Source organism: Eleutherodactylus coqui, chromosome 6 (genome assembly GCF_035609145.1).
Source record: "Eleutherodactylus coqui strain aEleCoq1 chromosome 6, aEleCoq1.hap1, whole genome shotgun sequence".
Taxonomy (NCBI): Eukaryota; Metazoa; Chordata; class Amphibia; order Anura; family Eleutherodactylidae; genus Eleutherodactylus; species Eleutherodactylus coqui.
Window position 1 is genome coordinate 146,962,312 of NC_089842.1, and position 27,871 is coordinate 146,990,182.

General features: G+C 44.9%; 1 protein-coding gene across 2 annotated transcripts in view; it reads right to left on the reverse strand.

The window, feature by feature from the left end:
• PPFIA3 (PTPRF interacting protein alpha 3) overlaps positions 1-27,871 on the reverse strand; it is a 141,279-nt gene that overhangs the window by 40,003 nt on the left and 73,405 nt on the right. Inside the window, exons 10-16 of one of the 2 annotated variants that reach the window (XM_066607903.1) lie at positions 24,333-24,416; positions 23,863-23,994; positions 20,859-20,921; positions 18,674-18,753; positions 7,857-8,004; positions 903-1,123; positions 602-824 (exon numbers count right to left, since the gene is read on the reverse strand). In XM_066607903.1, coding sequence (XP_066464000.1) covers positions 602-824; positions 903-1,123; positions 7,857-8,004; positions 18,674-18,753; positions 20,859-20,921; positions 23,863-23,994; positions 24,333-24,416 — 951 coding nt within the window. The remainder of the gene's footprint in view (positions 1-601; positions 825-902; positions 1,124-7,856; positions 8,005-18,673; positions 18,754-20,858; positions 20,922-23,862; positions 23,995-24,332; positions 24,417-27,871) is intronic. The other variant, XM_066607904.1, reaches the window with a different exon arrangement.

The following is a 27,871-nucleotide window of genomic DNA, read 5'->3' on the forward strand; positions in this document are numbered from 1 at the left end:
AAATGGTATTCACTAAAATGTACATTATGTCCTTTGCTATAGGGACAAGGTAATATAACGGCGTCTGGAAATGTCTACTAATGTGTCCTATGGCCACATATTTATATGTAATTACACTATGCCCATTTAGTTTGAGTGCTTGTCTACTACATATACAAACTTCAAATAAGATCCATCAGGTTCAACATATTTCAACTAATTGGTCAAGGGGAAGCAACAAAACGGTTGGGATGATTATAGGAAGTTTGCCTAAAGGTTACTGCAAAGAGGAAAGCCAAGTGCATGTATTCTGTACATCAATACGCGAGTCTGTAATACAATGCAATTGTAATCCCTCCCCACACAGAGGATAGCTCTTCTGCTCATCTATGTCCATTTTATAATATGGTGCCCTAAAATAGCAGCTATTTGCTGAGAATTACAACATGGTTCCGCACGTGTGAGCAGATAGCAGGATGTAGCATTATAACATTATACGCACCCTACAGGATGCAGGATGGTAACGGTGACCCAATGGTGATCCACTGACATGTTAGTGACATTAGACATGTACATACAGCACCTTGTTACAAGAATCAGAAAAGGAAGGACAAATTCTTACAAATTTCTCTCCCTCCCTGGCTGGGCTGTGAGGGGTGATGCGTGGCGTGGAGTGCCCACTACTGGGTGGGGACGGACTGGCCAGTGTAGAAGTGGTGACTGATGTTGGGATGGAGCTGGCTGAGCGATAACGTCCAAGAGATCCATCTAGGGTACCACTGGTGACTCGGCTTTCTATTTCCTCGGCTCGTAACTCGGTGGTCTCCTTCTCCTCCTGTATTAACCTGCCGGGAGTAAGCAGAGTCAGCAGGGAAGCATGGAGGGAAACATTTTAGGATTCTGAGTAGCAGAGCGCTGCTTACTTGATCTCTTTGTTGATCGCTTCTAGCTGCTCCTGTAACATGATAGCCAGTGTCTGCACATCCGTCTGGCCGCTAGGAGACAGCAGGTCCGCTGAGCTGAAGATGGTTTCCCTATCGTCTTCATCTGAGCCGTCCAAGTCACCTTCAAATGCTTGGGCAACATTGGCCAGCACATTGGCTTGCTGTGCCCGCTCCCACTCCTGCTCATCCAATGTTCGAATCTGCAACACAAGGGTTAACAATTTAGAATCAAAAGCAATTTCATGGTGAGAAACGGCCTGATCTTGGTGGGGCTCGAATTCTGACAACTGGGATGGCATTTTTACTGGAAAAAATAATTGCTTGGAAAGACGAATGACAGGAGCAGCAAATCAAACATCTAAATAATAAGAGCCAAGGAAGAGGAAGCCATTTGTTTTCCTACGGGGCTAGCTTTACAGTATCTAGACCGATCTCCAAGGCATATTTTGCCAGAAACTGCGTCTTAAAGGAGAATTATGTCAATATAGGACAAAAGCCATTGACGGCAGGCTCTGCTTTTATTGGGGTGGACATAAACTCCTTAAATTACTGTCCATTTCACATGAGGCTATCAGCTGCTGGACATTAAGGATTTTGTTGCGGCTGGACCCCACTGTGTCAGAATAGGGAGCACCCTGAACCTATAACTAATCATGCAGCTTCCAACATTTTTTTTCCTTACAATAGAGGCAAAAATATCCAACTATATGGCATAATGAAAAAGTCTATGCTGATTGATTTTATTTAACAATTTAAAGGGACACGCACATCACTTTTGAGCCCCATAAACTACATTAGTGGCTCAAAGGCAAGGGAAAAGGGAGTCCGGGGAGTTGTATTTCATGCTTACTTCGTGCCCTATTCCAGCACTGTCCCTGCGAAGTCAGCATCTGACAACAGTTCAACTCTTCCTGCGTGCGCATAAATTTGCGCACAGTACTAGTTAAGCTGCTGGCACAAGCTGACTTTGCAGGGACAGAGCGCTGGAACGGGGCACTAAATGAACATGGAACACCGCTTCGAAATCCCTATCCCCTCAGCTCCTGAGCACTATAACCTAGTTTATGGGGCTCCAAAGTAATGACAGTGTCCCTTTAACATAGTTTTCCTGATTCAGTTTCAAATCCCCTGCTTCTCTTCATAATGGGACAAAATCCTAGCTGCCTGCAGCCACCACTAAGGGCCCATTTAGATAGCCGTAAATCCCATCCATGTGCGGTCTATGTTTTTCGCGCATTATAGCCTATTAGGCTATTTATATTAGTACGTGCAAAAAAAAACAAAAAAAAACTTAAAAATCACTGCATTTCCTATTTTGGTCCATATCATAGTCAAGAATAGGACATGCAATGTCCTCTACCCCTGATCCTCGGTCAGCACACAGACCGATACAAGTTGCACTTGAGAATCGCGGGCGCAACTTGCATATGCGTGTATAAATGGGTCCTTTGTATAGTTTACTGCACATGTATTATACAGTGCTCCCACTAACCTTTATAAACCTGTATATAAGGAGCTTCACCCAGCGGCAGCTACAGAATTGTATGAATTTGGTGGTGAGCTGTTACTTTATTGCACAGAAAAGCCCCTCCATTGCATCACTGGCCCTTAGTAGATGCAGCACCACCACATTTTACAGCATTTCAGGCCCTCTACAGTGTAAGGGCATATGTTGTTCAGAATTGCAGTAACCTAACGTAGGCAATTAGTTCTAGAAGACTTTCTATTGTTTCCTATGGGTAGATAAAGAAACCCAAGTGTGAGTACAGCTGTTTCCTCTGAATTGAGGAGGATCCAGGGCCAATTATGGGACAGGATACGTCTGTTAGCCATACACCTTATTGGAAACAGTACTGAAAAGTGAATTCCTGGCCAAGCTTAAACTCTGACAGACATTTTCCTGGCCTGCTGTTGTCCTCGCTTCCTCTAGGTTTATTTCATCTGTATCCAGCCCATACAAACAGTGGATGTTTATAGCACCAAATATATGGTGAAATCAATGCCTCTGCTAGCCGTACAACAATAACCCAGAAAGTGAGCCGTTATTACCCCAAAGCTAGCAACACAAGATCATGTGCAATTTACTGCTCCAACTCCGTGCACTGCTATCAAGATGTGTGTATTTAGGGTGCAATTCTATAGTAAACATGCAGTACGAGGATCACAAGGATACTTACATGGCAGCGAGTCCAGGGAAATAGCAGAAAAACAAAGAAAGAATGATTTATACCAAGGCTAACACAGTTCTCACCCAGAACAACTATGTGTAGTCTATGGCTCCTCTAAATTAGTCTTAAAGGCACATTAAACCTACAAAGGATTGAAAAACAATTTCTACTACAGGTTAACGATGAGATAGGTCTTCTCTGAAGGAGCAGAGCATCCAGTACATAACTTATTCTTTACTGTAGTTAGAACAAAGGAGGAGGATTTCTTCTGAAGCAAGGTGCCCACTCAGTAAAAGACTTGCTTTAGGCCCTCGCCTGTTTTACATGCACTATGGGGGATCAATGGCATGGCAGAAGAATGACTACCTCTTGAAACACAGAATATTCTGGGTGATAAGTGTTACGGCAGTCCCTGCACTGGCTAGGGACCTGGCGACTGCCTAGCTGGAACTACTAACAGGGGACAGAGTGCCGACAGAAGAGGCAGGTGTAACAAACCAACAAAACTTACAAGTACAAGCAGGGCTGGAGATGGAGCTCACAGGCAGATAGACAGGACCCGAATAGCAACTAGTGCTGACTGGGACAGACCAGACTAGGGGCTAACAGGACCAACAGAAACAGGCTGAGAAAGGATAGCAGGGCTGACAGACAACTAGTGACTGGCTGAGGTAAACTGCAGACAGACTGACCAGCTGAAAGCAGAACCAATAACTGGCAGTGAGCTCACATCACTGCCAGTCTCTTAACCACAAGGTTCCGCCCCCGGGCGGAGAGTGGGAGGAGGCAACTCCACCCACTGCTGTATAAGACGAACGGAGGAGTGCGGGCGGCACCCTACGGGTGGACACGCCCATGCCGCCGCCCACCGGCCGTCCCAAGCTGCTGGGATAACCTCGACACAGGGCTCCAGGCTGCTGGAGCCGACGCCGGAGCGACGCGCGCCGACTGCGGGATCCCGTGCCGCGCTGTATGGTAACATTACCCCCCCTCTGACGGGGGACCTCCGGGCCCCCGGAAACTCGACCAGGCTTATCCAGGAGGCGGCTGCGAAAACGCTGTACCAACCCGAGAATGTGACCCACCTGGGCGGTCACCATGGGCTGATCCTCAGGTCCATGACTTCGGTAGTCTGTGGCTGCCCCATTTCCTTCAGGGCCAACCGTTGACATATCGTCATGTTTCAGGTCGTCTTCCGAGTCAATGTCCAACCATTCACCACTGTCTTTTGACCCATCCTCGCTACCAATGACGCTGCCTTCAAAATCTGAGGCATCTCCAACTTTAAAATCACTGTCATCTGAGCTATCATACTCCAAAAAACTCTTCCAGGCCCCCAAATATTGTAAGGTTCCTGTAGCCCGGCGAGAATCCAGGATCTCCTGGGCCTCGTATTCAACTTCATCACGGACCGGGGTGGGCGGCGGGGGACCGGAGGTGGGCATCACCGAAGGGACAACAGGTTTCGACACAGACTTATGGAACCCCCTGCGACCCCTCCTTTTGCGATTTCCAGAGGACCGGTACCCCTTCTGTCCCGCCCTGTACGGCTCAACCACCGACAGACTCTCCTCACAACGCAACTGCATACGAGACCCCACCCCTTTCTTCCGTCCCCCCTGCAGGGCATCGGTGGCGACATCAGCAGCAGGGCAGGCGGACGGGGTGTGAAGGTAAGTGGGACCTCGGGGACTGAGTGCGGTCTCGACTGAGCAGGGAGGATGGGAAGCGCGATGGCTATGGCAGAACGGGCCCCACTGGGTTAGCTCCCCAGTGGCCCAATCGAATTGGGGGTTATGCAACGCCAGCCACGGCATCCCTAGTACCATGTCTACCGACATTTTCTCCATTACCAGGAATGATAGACCTTCCGAATGGCGACCCCCCACAGTGAGTTGTAACACTGGGGTCCTCCATCGTACCAAGCCCGAAGCCAGAGGAGTAGCATCAATGCTAGCAAAACGAATTGGCGTCTTCAGCGCCAAAAATTCCGCCCTCAGGGGCTCAACAAGACGCATGCTTACCAGGTTAGCGGCTGCTCCGGAATCAATAAATGCCTGCCCTAGGCGGGAGAAGTTCCGGAATCTAACCTGGCAGGGTATTAGAAGTCTAGGACGTACCTGTGGTCCTAGGCGACCCTCCCTGCAATCGCCTAGGACTGGGAGTCTTTCTGCCGATTCGGACTGTGGGCGCTGAGGCCTCAGGGGGCAGGTTATCACCCGATGTCCAGCTTTCCCGCAGTAGAGGCAGAGATGATGCAATAACCGAACTCGGCGTCGCTCCTTGGGGTCCAGCGGGTCCAGTTCCATAGGTTCGGGAACAGAGACTGGTACGGAAGAGGAAGGAACCGGACAAACGACCTCCCTGACTCTACTGGTCTGCCTGTCCTGCTTCCCAGCCCTGAGCCTCCTATCTGCCTTCACCGCTAGCTCCATGGCCTCCTTTAAGGACCCGGGAATGGGATGGGAGATCAACAGCTCTTTGACCGCGTCCGAGAGACCCTGCAGAAAAACGTCCTTCAGGGCACTCTCGTTCCATGCAGTGTCGCCCGCATAGCGTCTGAAACTGGAGCAATAATCCTCCACACAAAGCGACCCCTGATGCAGCGCCAGCAACCGTGAAACCGCCAACCCCACTCGGTCCGGCTCATCGAAGATGCCCCCGAGTTCCTGAAAAAAGGAGTCCACCGACTGCAGGGAGGGGGAACCCTCGGGAATAGAAAAGGCCCAAGTCTGGGCAGAGCCCCGCAGCAGGGACATTATAAGCCCGACCCTCTGGGCCTCTGAGCCCGAAGAACGGGGACGCATCCGAAAAAACAGGCGACACGCCTGTTGAAAAACGAAAAACTTGTTCCTCTCCCCAGAGAACACCTCGGGGAGAGGGCACTTGGGTTCGGGACTGGTAAAGGCGTTCTGCCCCTGCGACAACGCCCACTGCTCCTGGGCCACCATGCGAGCTGACAAATCCCGGATCACCGGCACCAGGTCTTGCAGCTGGTTTGCAAGGGCGCTGATCGCCGCCATGAAAAAAAAAGGTATTTTAAAGGCCAGTTATTATGTTACGGCAGTCCCTGCACTGGCTAGGGACCTGGCGACTGCCTAGCTGGAACTACTAACAGGGGACAGAGTGCCGACAGAAGAGGCAGGTGTAACAAACCAACAAAACTTACAAGTACAAGCAGGGCTGGAGATGGAGCTCACAGGCAGATAGACAGGACCCGAATAGCAACTAGTGCTGACTGGGACAGACCAGACTAGGGGCTAACAGGACCAACAGAAACAGGCTGAGAAAGGATAGCAGGGCTGACAGACAACTAGTGACTGGCTGAGGTAAACTGCAGACAGACTGACCAGCTGAAAGCAGAACCAATAACTGGCAGTGAGCTCACATCACTGCCAGTCTCTTAACCACAAGGTTCCGCCCCCGGGCGGAGAGTGGGAGGAGGCAACTCCACCCACTGCTGTATAAGACGAACGGAGGAGTGCGGGCGGCACCCTACGGGTGGACACGCCCATGCCGCCGCCCACCGGCCGTCCCAAGCTGCTGGGATAACCTCGACACAGGGCTCCAGGCTGCTGGAGCCGACGCCGGAGCGACGCGCGCCGACTGCGGGATCCCGTGCCGCGCTGTATGGTAACAATAAGATAATCAGTGTGCCTTTAAGGAGATAAAGCTTTTACATGTAGACACATTAGAAAATGGATTCACATTTCAGCTTATCCATAAGAGTAGTGAAAAACGTACAGTATGAGAAGAGTATAATGAGTAAAGAGAAGCTGTCTGGTTAAACAAGCAGTATGATCTGTCAGCATTAAGATATAGAGCAGGCGGAGCTGAAGAGAATGATAAATAGTTTTGTGGAGAAAAGTTCAGTATAACTTGTGATTATTGATTGAAATCCCTGCTTATTCTACTCTTAGGAGTCCAGTGGGTGGTCCTGATCAGTGATTGACAGCTCTTTATGCACACCCATACAAGATAACCTGTCAATCACTGATTAAGACCGCCCACTAGACTCCAAAGAGCAGAATAAGAAGCGATTTCAATCAATAAATCATACGTTATATTGGATCTATTGACACAAAACTGTATGAGACTGCATTTTCATGGTGACAAGTTTCCTTTAAAAAGATATATAGTAGCATCCACATGATATGTTCTAAGTATCTAATAGCTGGAGGTTCCATTTCTACCTTCACATTCAGGGGAGATTGGATAGAGATGTGGCAAAGGAGGTGCTCTTCTCACTCTTTTCAAGTCTCTCAGAGTAACATAAACAAGCCCAGCTACCTATGTAACTTCCATACAGTTAAATGAAGAGAGTTGTGCATATACGTTGCCGCTAGAGATGAGCGAACGTGCTCGTTTAGAGCAGTTACTCGAGCGAGTATCGCTTTTTTCGAGTAACTGCCTAATCGGGCGAAAAGATTTGGGGGGAAGATGGGGGTTGCGGGAGTGAGCGAGGGGGAGAGAGAGCTCCCACCTGTTCCGCACCCCGCTGCCCCCCGAATCTTTTCGCCTGAGTAGGCAGTTACTTGAAAGAAGCAATGCACGTTCGAGTAATTGCCCTAAACGAGCACGTTCGCTCATTTCTAGTTGCCACTTCTCTGTCCAATTTCCCCCTCAGAGCATGGATGAGAGACATAATTTTCCAATAGGTGTATGACACCTACCTATTAGGTATTTATGGCATGTCTTGTGGATATGCCCTAATGGTCTATAGAGCGGGAACCCTTTGAAAAATAATCAAGCCTATGCACATTACCTTGGTGGGATCATCTTTCAATGCCGCCCAGCGACCCTTTTTGGGCCGCCTAATCACAGCTGTGCTGCTGTAGTGATCCATGTGACTGCCCATGGGTAGAGTTGGTGCCTGGGAGTAGCGCAGCTCTAGTGCACTGCCAGGAAGAGATCTACAAATGTAAGATGATAAAATGCCAATAATGAGCATCACTGTAATACATGATGAACAGCAGTTTTCAATTTTTTCTGTCCTCGCATTTCGGACATATATGGTACATGCAAAATGTGATGCACATGCTTCAATCAGTCCATAACTGTAGAATTTACACAGTGAGTAAAATGACAGACAAATAGTACGCCATTTGGGCCTCTAAATTCTGAGCTGTTCATGCAGTCTCACACTGTTGTATGGTCAATTGGCCTGTAGAACTACACCGAAAAAATTCTCAATAGTTGTAATTAATTACAAAAACTGAATGAATATTGGACTTTTGCAAGTGTGAAACTGCCAGAACAAAATGGCCGACAGTGAAGACAGTATGATGCAGAGCATTCTGGGAATATGTGCTAATTATGTAAAGTTTTTCCCTTCAAAAACACTTCACAGTGATCTCTGTTCGGTGATGGAGGCCTCCAACATGTGTCACACATAAAAGACATATACACCGAAACAAACAGGCCACAGACTCCAACATCTGAGCTCCGGGCTACATAGACTCCTTTCTACTGGCCACATAACTGGACAAGCAAAATAGTTTTTTTTTTCTCAAATCAAACATTGGTCAAGTACACACTTACAAAATGAACAGTTGTAGCAGATACTTGTAGAGTGCGGTGGGATAAGGGAAAAGATAGAGTGCAGCAATGAATAGAAGGGTATTCAAAAGACATGATAAAGCAAAGATATGATATCATTATTTTTAATTGCTTCTAAAATGCATCTGACATAAAATAACGAAGCAACTTTGCAATCACCCATGACTTAGAAAATCCTCCAATTTTGTGTGCACAGCTCCTATGCAGAGCTATTTGTCACTATGGTAACAGGCTATAAACAAGACCTTTGTATAGTATGAGCCTGCAGTCGTGTATTTTTCCCCATTAGTCTACTGTTTGTACTTAAATTCTAATGACACTTTTGCATTGATTTTTTCATGTCGATTTGCTTTCTAAATGCAAAATTAAACAACTTTCTAAATGGTCTTCATTAAACATATCCTGCCGCACACTAGTGCAAGGCCGGTTTCACATCTGTGTCGGAACCTCTGGCCAGAGGTTCCATCACAGACCGGGTTGAAATTCCTGAAAGAGAAAGCGCTGCACACTTCGTCCAAAGGACGGGCAGCTGGGCGGAAAGCGGGAGGACTCATAGTCAATGGGGTCTGTCTGGTGCTGTTTGGTTCCACCAAGAGACGGAGCCATTCGGCGGCAGGGATTCCCCTTTCCGGCTACCCGAATGTAGCAGGAAAGAGGAATCCCTTTGGCAGATGTGAAACCACCCTAACTCGTTCACCTAGCCTATTGTCCTGCTGAATCTGACAGATGGAACAGCACACTGCTCCTGGCTGTGTTGGCACCCTCTGCTCTCCCCCTCCTTTGTCTATATATTAGAGATAGCAGCAGAGGGAGAAGAGGTTGTACATGGCAGAGGGGGGAGCATCCAAGTTATCAAGAGGGGCAGAATACACAGGCTGTAGATAGGAAGGAAAGCATACACAATGCAGGCTGGAGGAAGAAGGTAAATCAAACAGACTATCTTTGAATGTAGAGCAAAGGTAGAAAACACACAGCAAACTCTGGAGGAGAGAAAGGAAATCGCACACTCATCAGTGTCTGTCAGCACAAGGGAGAGGATATCCCTCATGGGCTGTAGAAAGGACATTAGTCTAGGAATAAAGCAGTGCTGAAACATGAAAGCTAGTGAAAGAAGCAGTACCCTGGGCATATAACTATATTACACTCACGTTCGGCACTATGGAGCAATTCCAGCAACCTCATTGCTTCTGATTCCCAATTCCAGCAACCTGATTCAACCTGATTGGTTGTTTGGGTTCCCTTATTAAACCTGATTAGTTGTCAGTGCCGAACTTGAGTGTAATATAGATATATGCGTACCCTGGACATAGAGACGTGTCCACATTGCCATTTAGCCTGTGTCCACATAAGGTTTTTAATAAAGATCCGGTCAAGAAACAATGTCAAACAAAAAGAACTTTTTTGTTTTTGCTTTCTTGTTGTTTGACATTGTTTCTTTATTAAAGACCTTATGTGAACACATGCTGTAGTAATGCAGACCTCATATTTAGCATATATCACTGAGAAGTACACCCAATCATGAGAAAAGTCCGAAGCTAAAAGCAAGTTGTAAACTGGATATCAGGGGGTCGGAAAATGAATTAAAGGATGAAGGTTAAAGCCTGAAAATTAGTGCAACTTTTTAAAGAGTTTTTTCAAAACCAGCTCTAATTTATGTAAAATCATTTTTTTCATGTCAAAAGATATCCATAACTTTTAACCCCTTAGCACCAAAGCCTGTTTTCGCCTTAATGACCAACTATTTTTTTCAGTTTTTTTAGTGTCTCATTTCTACAGTCATAATTAGTGATGAGCGAGTACCGGTATACTCGGCTAAGGCACTTTACTCGAGCGAGTAGTGCCTTAGCCGAGTATCTCCCCGCTCGTCTCTAAAGATTCGGGGGTCGGCGGCGGGCGGGGAGCGGCGGGGGAGAGCTCCCCGCCGCAACTCACCTGAGCCTCATAGCCCACTGTAGATGGCAGACCTGTAGGCAGTCTTCAAAGCCTCTAGGAGCCACGGCAACCTATTGGGATCACATTGCAAGGTTCCAAAAGTTGACAGAGGGCGTCTTCTCACGTGTCACGGTCGCATTGACATGTAAAGTATTAAACAGCAAGCATTGGAGGTTTATCCAGTCCCTGCTGTTAGAGCAAGTGCCAGTTTGTCATCCAACAGTAGAGCATCTGCTCCCCATTGTCCAGGGGTCACGTTCTAGGTTTTTCATGCAGCACCGTGGAAAGGCACATGCATCAGAATAAGGCCCCTTAATGACCACTGTAAAAAGGTCGTTAAGGGTTTAAGCAAGATGACAACACGTAACTGCAGGATAAGGCTATACAGAACATAGAGTATGTTTGTAGCCTGCAATCATGAAGACATATAGCTATGCATAGGAACTACATACACAAATAACAGGACCTTGTTTCATTAGTCTAATTAATTTGCAGACTTGCTTCATTTTTTATTCTAGATGCATTTAAAAAAACAAACAAACAATAAAAAACATGGTAAAACTACTCAAAGCCTTTCACTTGTTTGGTTATTGGACAGGGGCCATACAGTAACTTCTGTTGTGCAATGCATCCCAGCAGTAGGGCAAAGCATTATGGTATTTAAAACCAAACAACTTGTTTCTCTACAAAAAAAAAAAAGTCTATGGAAAGTTATTTTCTGCAACCATCATGCAACATGGTAATTTTAACTGGCTTCTATGGTGTTGCACAACAACATCTTATCATTTGCAACATTTTGTTCCCCCCATGGTCAGAAAGCTTTGCGTGACTCAATGTATCGCTAAAGGGTAAAAGTTCAGATAGAGGGCGTTACTTTATGTATGAAGCTGCTATAGCCTGGGTCTAAAACTATGCATACAAGCTAAAAGTTGTCTGACATGGCTGATTTTGACCAATTTAGCTGCCCATCATTTGAAAAATTAACACGTTGACCATAATAGAGAGTGCTGAATCCTCACTGATTTCTAATAGGTTATTTTGACCTGTGTATTTTCGCATGTGAAAAAAATTGCAGAATTTCCTATTTTGATTCATATTACGGACCAAAGTAGCCCATTGAAGTCAATGGGATTGTGCAAATACACAGCGAATATGCATGATACATGTGTATTTATGTATGAAATCAATAGACCAGTTTGCAGGGGGACGTTTGCGCACGTGAAAACTGCTATTAAGTCACGAGTATAATGAAATGTTCTGTAACTTTCTAATACATGTCGTGATTCACTTCCTCACCATTCTCAAGATCTGTCATTGTATGGGTACATTCAGGTTTATACCCACAGCTTTGTTATGATGGCATTCACTCTACAGCTAAACAATCTGGTACATTTTATCTCCGCTGACATATTGTAGCAGACTATTAGGGGGGCAGAGATCTGAGCTGTTGTAGTGTAGCAGAGTATTAGGGGAGGAGAGATCTGAGCTGTTGTATTGTAGCAGACTACTAGGGCAGGAGAGATTTGAGCTGTTGTAGTGTAGCAGACTATTAGAGGAGGAGAGATCTGAGCTGTTGCTGTGTAGCAGACTATTAGGGGAGGAGAGATCTGAGCTGTTGCTGTGTAGCAGACTATTAGGGCTCATGTCCACGGGCAAAATATGATTTAAGATCCGCAGCGGATCTCCCGCATGCGGATCCGCATCCCATAGGGATGCATTGACCACCCGCGGGTAGATAAATACCCGCGGATCGTCAATAAAAGGGATTTTAAAAAAAATGGAGCATGGAAAAATCCGGACCATGCTCCATTTTCGTGCGGGTCTCCCGCGGGGACGGCTCCCGCGGGCTTCTATTGAAGCCTATGGAAGCCGTCCGGATCCGCGGGAGACCTAAAATAGGAATTTAAAGTATTTACCATCCGGCGCGGGCGGGGAAGGTCAGCTGTTCCTCACGGCCGCATCTTCCTTGCTTCGGCTCGGCGGATGTGCCCGGCGCATGCGCGCGGCACGTCGGCGACGTGCCGGCGACGTGCCGCCGGCGTCAGGAATTCATCCGCCGGCCGAAAATGAAGATCCGGCCGTGAGGAACAGCTGATCTTCTCCGCCCGCGCCGGATGGTAAATACTTTTAAATTCTTATTTTCGGCGCTCATGTCCGCGGGGCAGGAGGGACCCGCTGCAGATTCTACATGTAGAATCTGCAGCGGATCTGATTTTCCCCGTGGACATGAGGCCTTAGGGGAGGAGAGATCTGAGCTGTTGCTGTGTAGCAGACTATTAGGGGAGGAGAGATCTGAGCTGTTGCTGTGTAGCAGACTATTAGGGGAGGAGAGATCTGAGCTGTTGCTGTGTAGCAGACTATAAGGGGAGGAGAGATCTGAGCTGTTGTAGTGTAGCAGACTATTAGGGGAGAAGAGATCTGAGCTGTTGTAGAGTAACAGATTACTAGGGGAGGAGAGATCTGAGCTGTTGCTGTGTAGCAGACTATTAGGGGAGCAGAGATCTGAGCTGTTGTAGTGTAGCAGGCTATTAGGGGAGGAGAGATCTGAGCTGTTGTATTGTAGCAGACTATTAGGGGAGGAGAGATCTGAGCTGTTGTATTGTAGCAGACTATTAGGGGAGGAGAGATCTGAGCTGTTGTATTGTAGCAGACTATTAGGGGAGGAGAGATCTGAGCTGTTGTAGTGTAGCAGACTATTAGGGGAGGAGAGATCTGATCTGAGCTGTTGTAGTGTAGCAGACTATTAGGGGGGGGAGATCTGAGCTGTTGTAGTGTAGCAGACTATTAGGGGAGGAGAGATCTGAGCTGTTGTAGTGTAGCAGACTATTAGGGGAGAAGAGATCTGAGCTGTTGTAGAGTAACAGATTACTAGGGGAGGAGAGATCTGAGCTGTTGCTGTGTAGCAGACTATTAGGGGAGCAGAGATCTGAGCTGTTGTAGTGTAGCAGGCTATTAGCGGAGGAGGGATCTGAGCTGTTGCTGTGTAGCAGACTATTAGGGGAGGAGAGATCTGAGCTGTTGTAGTGTAGCAGGCTATTAGCGGAGGAGGGATCTGAGCTGTTGTAGTGTAGCAGGCTATTGGGGGGAGAGATCTGAGCTGTTGCTGTGTAGCAGGCTATTAGGGGAGGAGAGATCTGAACTGAGCTGTTGTAATGTAGCAGACTATTAGGGTAGGAGAGATCTGAGCTGTTGCTGTGTAGCAGACTATTAGGGGAGGAGAGATCTGAGCTGTTGCTGTGTAGCAGACTATTAGGGGAGGAGAGATCTGAGCTGTTGCTGTGTAGCAGACTATTAGGGGAGGAGAGATCTGAGCTGTTGCTGTGTAGCAGACTATTAGAGGAGGAGAGATCTGAGCTGTTGCTGTGTAGCAGACTATTAGGGGAGGAGAGATCTGAGCTGTTGCTGTGTAGCAGACTATTAGGGGAGGAGAGATCTGATCTGAGCTTTGGAGTGTAGCAGACTATTAGGGGAGGAGAGATCCGAGCTGTTGCTGTGTAGCAGACTATTAGAGGAGGAGAGATCTGAGCTGTTGCTGTGTAGCAGACTATTAGAGGAGGAGAGATCTGAGCTGTTGCTGTGTAGCAGACTATTAGGGGAGGAGAGATCTGCGTTGCTGTATTGTACCAGACTATTAGGGGAGGAGAGATCTGAGTTGTTGTATTGTAGCAGACTATTAGGGGAGGAGAGATCTGAGCTGTTGCTGTGTAGCAGACTATTAGAGGAGGAGAGATCTGAGCTGTTGCTGTGTAGCAGACTATTAGGGGAGGAGAGATCTGCGTTGCTGTATTGTACCAGACTATTAGGGGAGGAGAGATCTGAGCTGTTGTATTGTAGCAGACTATTAGAGGAGGAGGGATCTGAGCTGTTGCTGTGTAGCAGACTATTAGGGGAGAAGAGATCTGATCTGAGCTGTTGTAGTGTAGCAGGCTATTAGGGGAGAAGGGATCTGAGCTGTTGTAGTGTAGCAGACTATTAGGGGAGGAGAGATCTGAGCTGTTGCTGTGTAGCAGACTATTAGGGGAGGAGAGATCTGAGCTGAGCTGTTGTAGTGTAGCAGGCTATTAGGGGAGGAGTGATCTGAGCTGTTGCTGTGTAGCAGACTATTAGGGGAAGAGAGATCTGAGCTGTTGTATTGTAGCAGACTATTAGGAGAGGAGAGATCTGAGCTGTTGTATTGTAGCAGACTATTAGGGGAGGAGAGATCTGAGCTGTTGCTGTGTAGCAGACTATTAGGGGAGGAGAGATCGGAGCTGTTGTAGTGTAGCAGACTATTAGGGGAGGAGAGATCTGAGCTGTTGTAGTGTAGCAGACTATTAGGGAAGGAGAGATCGGAGCTGTTGTAGTGTAGCAGACTATTAGGGGAGGAGAGATCTGAGCTGTTGTATTGTAGCAGACTATTAGGGGAGGAGAGATCTGAGCTGTTGTATTGTAGCAGACTATTAGGGGAGGAGAGATCTGATCTGAGCTTTGGAGTGTAGCAGACTATTAGGGGAGAAGAGATCTGAGCTGTTGTAGTGTAGCAGGCTGTTAGGGGAGGAGAGATCTGAGCTGTTGCGGTGTAGCAGACTATTTGAGGAGGAGAGATCTAATCTGTTGTATTGCAGCAGACTATTAGGGGAGGAGAGATCTGAGCTGTTGCTGTGTAGCAGACTATTAGGGGAGGAGAGGTCTGAGCTTTTGTAGTGTAGCAGACTATTAGGGGAGGAGAAATCTGATCTGAGCTGTTGTAGTGTAGCACGCTATTAGGGGAGGAGAGATCTGAGCTGTTGCTGTGTAGCAGACTATTAGGGGAGGAGAGGTCTGAGCTTTTGTAGTGTAGCAGACTATTAGGGGAGGAGAAATCTGATCTGAGCTGTTGCTGTGTAGCAGACTATTAGGGGAGGGGAGATCTGAGCTGTTGTATTGTAGCAGACTATTAGGGGAGGAGAGATCTGAGCTGTTGTAGTGTAGCAGACTATTAGGGGAGGAGAGATCTGAGCTGTTGTAGTGTAGCAGGCTATTAGGGGAGGAGAGATCTGAGCTGTTGTAGTGTAGCAGACTATTAGGGGAGCAGAGATCTGAGCTGTTGTATTGTAGCAGACTATTAGGGGAGGAGAGATCTGATCTGAGCTGTTGTAGTGTAGCACGCTATTAGGGGAGGAGAGATCTGAGCTGTTGCTGTGTAGCAGGCTATTAGGGGAGAAGAGATCTGAGCTGTTGTAGTGTAGCAGACTATTAGGGGAGGAGAGATCTGATCTGAGCTGTTGTAGTGTAGCACGCTATTAGGGGAGGAGAGATCTGAGCTGTTGCTGTGTAGCAGACTATTAGGGGAGGAGATGTCTGAGCTGTTGTATTGTAGCAGACTATTAGGGGAGGAGAGGTCTGAGCTGTTGTATTGTAGCAGACTATTAGGGGAGGAGAGGTCTGAGCCTTTGTAGTGTAGCAGACTATTAGGGGAGGAGAAATCTGATCTGAGTTGTTGCTGTGTAGCAGACTATTAGGGGAGGGGAGATCTGAGCTGTTGTATTGTAGCAGACTATTAGGGGAGGAGAGATCTGAGCTGTTGTAGTGTAGCAGACTATTAGGGGAGGAGAGATCTGAGCTGTTGTAGTGTAGCAGACTATTAGGGGAGGAGAGATCTGAGCTGTTGCTGTGTAGCAGGCTATTAGGGGAGGAGAGATCTGAGCTGTTGTAGTGTAGCAGACTATTAGGGGAGGAGAGATCTGAGCTGTTGTAGTGTAGCAGACTATTAGGGGAGGAGAGATCTGAGCTGTTGCTGTGTAGCAGGCTATTAGGGGAGGAGAGATCTGAGCTGTTGTAGTGTAGCAGGCTATTAGGGGAGGAGAGATCTGAGCTGTTGTAGTGTAGCAGACTATTAGGGGAGGAGAGATCTGAGCTGTTGTTTTGTAGCAGACTGCTAGGGGAGGAGAGATCTGAGCTGTTGTAGTGTAGCAGACTATTAGGGGAGGAGAGATCTGAGCTGTTGTAGTGTAGCAGACTATTAAGGGAGGTGAGATCTGAGCTGTTGTAGTGTAGCAGACTATTAAGGGAGGTGAGATATGAGCTGTTGTAGTGTAGCAGACTATTAAGGGAGGAGAGATCAGCGCTGTTGCTGTGTAGCAGACTACTAGGGGAGGGGAGATCTGAGCTGTTGCTTTGTTAGCTCATAGAGAATTGTTAAGCTCTAGATGGAACACAAACGTAACAGACCTTCAGTTGTGAATATAAACAGAAATGTGCTCATACACTGACAGCAAGCACATATTTTAAATATTGTGAGGAACTTAAGTTCAAAGTATATTAGAAAGTTGTAAAACTTTCATTGTATGATGATTAAAACCCTATAATGACTTTGACATCTGGGTGCCAATCCTGAGAATGGGTAATGAGTGTTAGCAGAAAATACTTGTAAATCTTTGTGAAGGGTTTATATCCACCTTCTTGGAAGTATCATAGAGAAAAATTTGAGGCCTCCCTCACACAGTCGCCTTTTACCAGCCAGCCGCTTGATTGCACTGCTTTTCAGCGCCGCATTTTAGAGCGGTGTCTGCTCTATTTTCGAGCGTTTAGTGCTCCTCATCACTGATGAGGAGAGCCAAAAGCTGGCTTCGGCCGCAAAAACGTAAGTGCATGTGTGAGGTAGGTCTTACAGCAGGCTTTACTTTTACCTTAGACTATACAAAGCAGCCATTAATGAGAACGGTTCAGTGAGATGTCTGATTCAATAAGCACTTCTATTCCCTATAAAATAATTCTGGAGCGGAGTTATTGAGAACTTTGCCTTGTAATGTTTCTCTGTTATCCCTCCTGGAAATGTAAGAATAGATTAACAACAGGGTATTACCATTCTTCTTACCAAAGGGTTATGTCTTTACAGTCTGCTACTGGCAGTACTAGCTGACAGCATCAGACTGTGTAGGCTCTTGGTAAGAGAAACAAAAAAAAAGATCTTGTAGGTATAATACCGTTTAATGATTAACAAGATATCTGGTAACAAGATTTTGGTTTTTTTTTATTTCTTTTTAAACTAAGTAATGACACACCCAACACTGGGAACACCCAGCTATCAATTTAGTCATACATTTCCAGGAAGAATAACAGAGGAACAGCACAACACAGAGTTCTTAGAAAAGATGCTGCAGAACTGTTATTTCATAGGGAATGCAGGTATTTACTAAAACAGGTATGACAGGTCCTCTTAAAGATTTGTTTATGGTTATTCATAGAGCAGTAATGTATTTTGTATTCCTGTACAGAAATTGTCATCCGTTTGGTTTCAATTGTCTTGATATGGGCACATCTCTTTCTTCTTAAGACACAATTAAGGTAGATTATGAAAAGAAGCCACATGAGTACTTAAGGAGAACTTCAAAAATGAAACATTGGTTATGATATACAGTGCATATGTGTTCTCCCAATGGATTGTGGCAAGATGCACAACCCCTCTCTGAATGCAGGGCCCAGGGCAAGCAACTGATCTCCCCAGGTCCCACTCTTGGCACCCCAGGCAATCAGCTGATTTCACAGCGGAAGCCGCAGATGTCCATGCATTGCGGTGACCCCACTTTATGGTGTTCATATGCCTTAAAAGAGCATATGAATAGTGGATGCCATCTTGGCACAACAAAAATGAACTTGGTGATCCAGCTCACAAGAGATGCTAATTAAAATCCATATCTTCATTTAAACAAATTAGCATCTCTTGTGAGCTGGATCATCAAGTTCATTTTTGTATGTGGCTTCACGGTCTCAAGTCCAGGCGGGATCTGTGCCCCAGGAGTACTATTATAAAGAGTGAGCTGGTTTGATTTTCTTCGGTCATTTTGGCACTACTACTTTTAACAAAAGGGATAGGCAGAATGGCCTTACAGTTCATAAATCACATAAATTGACTCACGAGAAAAGACTAAGTATTCCTATATAGCAATCTGCCTCTCTTAGTATTCTTTACAAGTACTCCTCACAGTGGCTGCACTGGGAAGTGCGCTGTAGTGAGTATATGCCTGTAATATAGTTGCTTCATTGTTTTTTTAAATGGTTCCAGTAGTACAGATTTGAGCATCTACATTAAGATTGAGCTTCTAAAACCTTCCAAATGACATAATGATTCACCTGGAATATGTGGATGAGGGTCGCCCTCGAAGTTGGTCTATCTCTAACTGCATCCGTTCAATCTCAGCCACGAGTTGCTCCTAGATGAGGAAGACATCAGAACATTTATAAAAAGGTACCAGAAATTTTGTAAACTTCAACAAAACTTTGGAGAATAAAATTCCTTTCATCCGGCATCAATGGGACTGTGCTGGATTGTCAAATAATCTGAAATATTAAAGATTCATAGAAATGTATGGAAAATGTACTTTTCAAAGGGGTTCCAGGCATTTACTATTGATCATCTACCCTCAGGACCACCGATGATGAAATCACTGACAGCTGACCAATCTGTGGGAATCTCAAGCTGTAGATCTCAGCAAATCAAATTTTGATGATCTATCTAAAGCATAGGTCATCAGTAGTAAAAGCCCAGAATACCCCTTTAAGGCAATGTTCATTAACAAAGGCCAAACTGCCATGCTAACATAAATTGCTACTATTAGGCTTGTGTCAGACAGCTACAATATCGACATATGGCCGCTACATCTCATTCTCTTGAATTTGAATTTAGGGGGATTGTAATCTTCTACTTCTGTGTTTGTGAATTTTCACATTATATTGCTAAATTGTGTCAGAACCAACTGCCAGATTATTAGACATGCTGGTGTTTGGTTGTGCTGCTGAGATATGTTGTTCTATATGGGTTTCCAGCAGCACAGCTCCACAGGTGTGGGACAATTATGCTGGCTGGGTGTGGAGTTCCGCAGCCAGCCTATCCCCCTGGTCTGCTGCTCATATATACCAGCCCTTCTGCTAGAGGAAGCTGGTTTTCCTACACACTGGGGTTTTGCTTCCTTGCATGATGTTTTGTGTGTGTCTGTGCAGGTGGCCAGACAGGTGTGTGAACAGTGATATGTTCTGTGGGTCTGTGCAGGTGGCCAGACATTAGGTAAGAACAGTCCTGTTCTGTGTTGCATGCAATCCCTAGTGTGTTGGTGTGAACTGCGTCCTGTCCTGCTTTGGATTGTTTTCCATCCTGGGAGAGAGTTATTTCCATATTGGGACGATCGCCCTGCATGCAGACAGGTTTCATGTGGAAGTTGTCTTGTGAGAGTAGGGACCCATGAGACAATGAGGACCCTTGAAGCGAGCTCATGGGCTTAAGTGACTTGGCCAATTCACAAGCTTATACCTTGTACTTTTATAGCTATTTCATCTGGTTATGTGTGCAGGTATGTATGGTGCATGTTTAGGTCTTCAATTCAGTCCATACGTTATGTCTGTCTGTGGGTCCAGTACATAGTTTTTCCCTTTGGTGATCTGTGTGTGCATTTTCATGAAGATTTCAGGTTTCAGAAGCAGGGCGTCCAAGTTGGACGTAACAGCTGGATTGTCAAATGCCAGATTTTATTGCACTTGTATAGTGAGATGATATAATAAACCTAAAGAGAATGGTCAACAATGCAGATTTGCTAAGCCTGTCCTTCAAAACCCATCAGCAAAATGCTAACGTTTTGCCAAGATCAATGAGTATTGCAGGTCCTGCATTTGCAGAATAAATGAATGACCAAGACTACAAAGACAAGACATACAGCACCATGTGAAAGAGCCAATGCTTATCCCATCAAGAAAAGTTACATGACAATATTTGTAGGGACATTTTGAGATAAAACACTGTGGAATTCATCGTTTGTGAAACTATGAGATCAAAGGCACAATGGTGCTAGAAAATTTGTGAATCCTTCAGGATTTTCAGAGTTCTTGCACACTTTCTGGCTTTCTTTGTCCAAGTCAGAAAATAGATATAAGACAACATTAAAAATGAATCGCTAACTTCTTTCTTCTTTGTGGTATCCCTTCTTTAGCAATTACCTAAATAGTGACTCCTGACACCAATGTTAGCCACTGAAGTACAGGCCGGCAGATCTCCAGGAATATCATGTAGGCTGCACCTCTCTAGCCTCAACTCTTATCTAAGATTTTCATACATACAAACATGTATGTATGTATGTATATATTATAACACATACATACACACAGATACTGGTGCGTAGATTTCAAGGTTGAACACTGATATATATCTCCATGTAAATTCTGATTGGAAAAGTGCATTATGCTTGGTGCACATCAGAGTACTATACAGTAATGCTTACAATACAGAAGAAACCACATGGTATTGCAGGCCATTGTCAATGATACAAACCTTATTGAGAAGGAGCTCGTCCTGCAGCTTTTTCATGTTAGCTATCTCTTCTGATAGAGTGTTCTGAGAGAGAGGAAGCAAGCAAAAGGAAAAGACAGTACTTGAGAGGTCAGTATAGAGTGAGCAAAGGAAACACATAGCGAGGACTGCCAGGACAGCTGGTTACTGAGACAGAAGGTGAGAGGTTAGTTGCAAATTTGCTGGCAAGGAAATTGCTATCATCAAGTATAAGCGTCTCAGTCTATGAATCCATATTTCTCTATGGAATTATCCCAAGTATAAAGAGAAAAGCCACAATAGAAGAGCATTTAGGTGCAACTCTCTTTAAAGTTCTGATCACATCTATATTTGGGTATCGGTTTTAATGGATCCATCTGAGTTACTATAAACGGATTCAAAAACAGCCAAATTGAAAAACTGAAGCAAATGGGAACTGAGGCAGCCATTATTTTGCTAGATTCGCATGGCCGGTTCATCCAGAAATAGAAACGTCATTTTCCGTTTGCATCTGTTGTAGTGGATCCGTTTTGTTGTTTTTTGTGTTTTTTTTTTGCTTTTGAGCATGCATAGAAGAAAAAACGGATCCGTTAAGTGGAAGAAATAAAGGATGCAAATAAAAAGCTTTCATTTTCATCCATTCTTCATTGACCACAATGTAAAAAATGAGGCTATATTCTCTTTGGTTACAGTTTTTGGCATGGAATAAAATAAAAAAAAAATATATAGAAATTCCTTACAAGATGCTTTATTATTAGAGATGAGCGAGCACCAAAATGCTCGAGTGCTCGTTACTCGAGTCGAACTTTCAGTGATGCTCGAGAGTTCGTTTCGAGTAACGAACCCCATTGAAGTCAATGGGTGACTCGAGCATTTTTGTATATGACTGGTGCTCCGCTAAGGTTTTCATTTGTGAAAATCTTAGCAAATCACCAAAGTCATGTAAAAAACATAGAAATGGATAGGGCAGGCGAGGAGCAACATGCAGGGCTGTAACAGCTGTGGCAGAGAAGAATGATGTTAGCCCATTGAATTCAATGGAGCCGGCAGTACAGCCGGCTCCATGGAAAGCAATGGGCTGCCAGCGAGCGCGGGATGAATTTTCGGGAAGGGCTTAAAAATATAAGCCCTTACCTGAAAATCATCCTAAAATGTGTTAAAAAAAAAAAAAAAATTATGTCAGCATTAAGATCGTTCTCCTCTGCCACAGCTGTAACAGCTGTGGCAGAGAAGAACGATGTTAGCCCATTGAATTCAATGGAGCCGGCAATACAGCCGGCTCCATTGAAAGCAATGGGCTGCCGGCGACCACGAGATGAATTTTCGGGAAGGGCTTAAAAATAGAAGCCCTTACCTGAAAAAGAAAGATTTTAGTGTAAAAAAGAATAAAAATGCAGGCATTCTCTCTTTAATGGAGCCGCTGCTGCTGCCGGCGACTCCATTGAAGACAATGGTCCGCTGGCACACCTAAATTCTTTTTCAGGGAAGGGCTTTACATATAAGCCATTCCCTGGAAATGAATTAAAAGTGATTTAAAAAACAAAAAAAATAGATACTCACCTCCCTTCAGCCCGCGTCTTCTCCTGCTGTCCCCTGCACTGTGGTGCTGTCATTCAGCTGAGTGCTGCGCTGAGCCAATCAGAGGCAGCATTCACTCACCCATTCATGAATTCATGAATGGGTGTGAGTGAGATCTGCCTCTGATTGGTCAGGCTGTGACCAATTAGAGGCAGCTCATTCAGCAGGCGGGGATTTTAAATCCCCTGCTGCTGAATACTACTCACAGCTGTTCAGAGCAGTTCAGGAGAACTGCCAGCTGGCCGCAGCTGAACTCTGTCTGCCAGGACCAGGTGAGTATATATATATATATATATATTTTTTTTTTTTTTTTTACACATTTCTGGATGAATTGCAGGGAAGCTGTATTGCCGGCTCCATTGAATTCAATGGGCTAACATCGTTCTGCCGGGACAAGGTGAGTATATATTTTTTTTTTACTTTTTACACATTTTAGGATGATTTTCAGGTAAGGGCTTATATTTTTAAGCCCTTCCCGAAAATTCATCCCGCGCTAGCCGGCATCCCATTGCTTTCAATGGAGACGGCTGTATTGCCGGCTCCATTGAATTCAATGGTCAGTGCTCATTTAATCGAGACGAGCACCGCGTGGTGCTCGTCTCGGGTAACGAGCATCTCGAGCACCCTAATACTCGAACGAGCATCAAGCTCGGACGAGTATGCCCGCTGATCTCTATTTATTATGTAAAAAAAATATAAGACTGACACATTGGTATTGCTACAACTATAATGAGCTGTACTATAAAAAATGTTATTTTTGCTGTGTGGTGAATGCCATAAAAAAGAAATAATAATAGCACTAGAATAAATTAATCAAAATCAGTTGTATGTAACCCCAAAATGGTACCAATGAAAGCTAAACCCATGAATCTCTTTAAAAAAAGTTATGGTTCTCAGAATGGCGCAACACGAAAATAATTTTTTTTGTGTGTTTTTATTTGAGCAAAGTTAGTAAAATTTAAAAAAATTAAAAACAAAATTGGTAAATCGCCATAACCGTATCTGGCTCTAGCAAAAAAAAATAAAAAGATAGGTAATACATTCCCCTTAAAGGGGTTGCCAAGGATTAGAAAAAGGGCCTACTTTTGCCAGAAACAGCAACACTCTTGTCCATAGGCACTGTCTGGTTTCCAGCTAAACTACACTCAAGATAACCAACAAATAAGAATCACAGCGATATCATTCATTTAAAGGAGGCATATTGTAACAAACACAACTTAAACGTTCTGACACTTTCTAGATAAATCAGTTGTCAAGCTCTTGGGCTCTGGACACTTGGACACAATCATAAGGTGCACATTTACAAACTATCTTGCTACATGTGGCAGCTTGCAGCATTTCTGGAGGCTAATGTCTGCCACGGACTATAGCTAAGCAAACAGAACATAACGAATGGAGCGATCACTCAATGTATGGCCTGGATGCATACCTTCTCCTCCAGGGCTCCCATCCTCTCCTTAAGATGCAACTGCAGTCTTTCATTTGATTCAGACAGGAGTTTATCGACAGTCTCCGACAGACGTTTATTGTGTTCATCGTTCATTTTCTCCCTTTGACGGGCCTGTAGGAGACAGCAGAAGCTCAGCATGCACAAGTAGGAGTGTGACCTGCAATGGCCAATCTGACCACAAACCCTAGCCTATAGACATATTCTGAATGAAGCTTATTTTACAACTACAGTCCACAATGAACTCAATTTTGCAAATATAGAGACATTACTACCTAATGTAGTTTGAAACATCTAAAACACCCTAATAATTTACTGTGTGCACTGTATGATGACATGCATGAGCTAGACAACAGAATCAGTGGAAAATGAGTAAAATGTGGGATATCAGTCCATAAGGTAAAGAACTGTATGGACCTGCAGTAAAAAGTTGACCATAGAGTACCACTTACCCTTTGTAGCTCCTGGTTCTTCTCCTCAAGCTGAGCTTCAAGTTGACGGAGTCGCTCTTCGAAATTCCCATGCCTCTCCTCTGCCTGATTACACAGAAATTAATATTAAGGAGGAAATATACATTGTAACTATTAGCACTTATAGAACATGCAGCACAATAAGAGTCACAGTTCTATAGACAACACTTGGTTATACAACTTATCTTCACGTTACGTGAGCAAGAACTGTCCATTTGTAACTATGATAGAAATGTAGCTGCTTATTGACTACAGACAACTGACACAATGTAAATCCAGCCACGTGGCTATAGTTACTATCTTATCTTATGCTAGTCTTATGGCCCTTTTACACGGGCCGACAGGCATTTAAACGACTGCACGAGTGCGGACATCACCTCTAAGGTCGTCAGCACTCGTGCAGAATGTCTAGACTGAAAGACATCGTTGGGTTATTGCTAACTTCTTCCTCAGTGCTTCACCTAGAAAAAGCGTGAGCATTTACACGTAATGAGAAGCCAGCGATCTAGCGAGTTTTTTTGCTGACTGAAAGTCAGCGCTAAAGAACGGCGAACGAGTAGTGAGTAAATTTTTTGCATTTACACTGAACAATTATCGCTCAAATTCGTTCGAACAAATTTTGAGCGATCATCGTTATGTGTAAATGGGCCATTAGTAAAGTAGATACAGATGTATCATAATTTAATGAGCCTTGATGAGTTTTGATAAACTGTGGCACAGAAAGTTAATTACACATGTAATTGCTTTAAAATGGCTTTTCTTGTGTTTATTTTTTAATGGCTAAGGGCTTTTTCACACGTTAAAACAATTGTGTCTAAAAGAGCCTATGACTTCCTATGTGTTCTTTCAGACGAACGATTTTTTGACACGCCAAAATCGTCCATCAAAAGATATTCCCTCTGTCAAAACATAGAACAAGTCCTATGGGAGCCATCCGGCAAAGGGTGGGGAAGGGAGGCTAAGCAGCATACTTGCGAATACTAGTCCGACGTGCTAGTATTCTCAACACTTTACAAATTTGGCTAGTAATTAGAAAACTGGCGAATATTGAGAAAACTTGCAATTTTTTTCACAAATTTTTCACATTTTGTGGCTGACTAATTAAAAAAAAATCAAAATTAAAGTGAATAATAAATGTGGGATGAAGTGTCTAGACCAGTGATGGCGAACCTTTTAGAAACACAGTGCCCAAACTGCAACCCAAAACCCACTTATTTACTGCAAAGTGCCAGCACATCAGGGGCGGGGTTTATCACGATGTATGATTTTACCCCCGTCGTTCTAAAAAGGACAGGGCCGCTTCAAAATAGACAGCGTGCAGATTTTGACTGCTTTTTGGATGCGGAAATGCTGCAGAATGTCCTCAGCGGAAATTTCTGTGGAAAAATCTGCAGCATTTCCGCATTCAAAAAGCGACATCCCACAGTGGCCCCCGGTACGATGGCGACATCCCACAGCGGCCCCCTGTACGATGGCGACATCCCACAGCGGACCCCTGTAGTAATAGTAACACCCCACAGCGGCCCCCAGTGTAATAGTGACACCCCACAGCGGCCCCCAGTGTAATAGTGACATCCCCATCCCCCTTCTCCGAGACCCACATACTTACCGCCTCTCCCTCGTGGAAGCTCCGCTTCTCCTCTGCTCACCGTTGCTGCTGACGCTGATCCTGGCACACACTCTGATGTCAGTGTGCTGCCGGACGCCTCCTCCCCCTGCTCTCGCAGAACCAAGTAGTAGGAGACGTCGGGAGAGGAGGATCCCAGCTGCACACTGTCACAGTGTGTGCCAGGATTAGCGCTGTGAAGCCGCAGCCCCTGGCAGTATTCGCAGCCGCAGGCCGATGGTGGCGCGTGCCAGCAGGGAGGCCCCCGTGTGCCGCCACTGGCACGCGTGCCATAGGTTCATCATCACTGGTCTAGAAGAACCACTCACTAAGCAAACTTTCCGGACCTTTTACTAATAGATAGACATTATAGACATGAACCCTGTAATATCAAAGAAGTCTAACCAGCCGGTGAGTCACAAGGTAGATACCACTGGCGTACATAAATCCTAAGGGCAGTTCCGACGGCCATAATTTGCTGTCCGCGAAATACACGCAGCAAGTATGCAATAAACATTGCATGTTTGCTGCGGGCCACCAATCCCATGAACTATCTTGGTGTGTATACCCATGTAATGCGCACCGAAATAGACCATGCTGCGATCTGTCTTGTATGTGTATTTCGCGCAATATGTGTGAGTGGCACAAAGTAAGTCTATGGTTACTTGCTACAGCGTATTGTGCGCAAAGTATGTGTGCGTGATACACAATTACAATATGGTCATGTGAGCCCGGCCTAAGAGCAAGAGCCATCAAGGTTACATGTATTTAGTGGCAGGCTTCTGTGTGGCTTGGGTCATTCCGTGTCAGTTCAACCAACGCTCCCGGTCGACCATCTCAGATTTCAATGAAACTTTGCACAAAGATAGACCCTGACCCTAAACTAAGATAGCCAGAATATTAGGCTTCAAAGTGCTTTGGTTCACGAGCTACAGGTCTTAATCTAGGGGGTTGTCATGTGATTACAGCGCGCAACCTGAAAAAAGTGGCGATTTCAATCCATTGCCAAGCCAGTTCTAATGACTCTAGAGCAATGAAACTTCACACTCTAGGAGAACTTTTGGTGCTGAATCCAGCTAAGCTACTCAGACTGCCACTCTTATCATCATTCTGCCACCATTGCATGTCAAAGTGGCTGAAAAATTCTATCGCGCAAAATAAAACTCATATTTTAAGCAGTAATAACTCATAATCAATGCAATCCAACTCAGCTATGAATTTATCAATGTGTACTCCATAGAAATGTTTCTCATTATTCCCATTATGGACCCAAAAGGATGCATAGCTCTTAAGATACAATGAGTCAAAAATGGCAAAAAACACTTTTTTGCTAATTTTTCCCTTTTTCAAAGGCGAAAATCGGAATGTACTCCATTTTTCTTTTTTTTCATTTTTGTTCTATTTGGAAGAGAATTTTTTGCTCTACAAGATTCGATGTTTTTCATTTTGTTCCCAGACCTTCTAGATGGGAAAATATCAATGCCTGTGAAGGTCCTATGCACTCGCGAAGGTCAAATAATAAAATAAGTGTAATTTTTGCATGGATGTATAATTAGTTTAGAAATCATGAGAAGGTAAATTATTTTTGGAATGAGACAACTTTTTGTGCTCAAGAAACTTATGTGACCAAAAATTGCATGGCGAGTTCAGGTGAGCCACAAGCTTTGGCCTAAGATGGTCAGAATATCATTGAGTGTTGCATAATGATTGTGGTATATTACAGTGATCACTGGGCTTATTTAGCACTCTATCCATATTGGATACTAAGATTATCTAAGGCTAGCATTTGTGTAATAAATAACTAGTTATGTGATCAAAAATTGCATGGCGAGTTCAGGTGAGCCACAAGCTTTGGCCTAAGATGGTCAGAATATCATTGAGTGTTGCATAATGATTGTGGTATATTACAGTGATC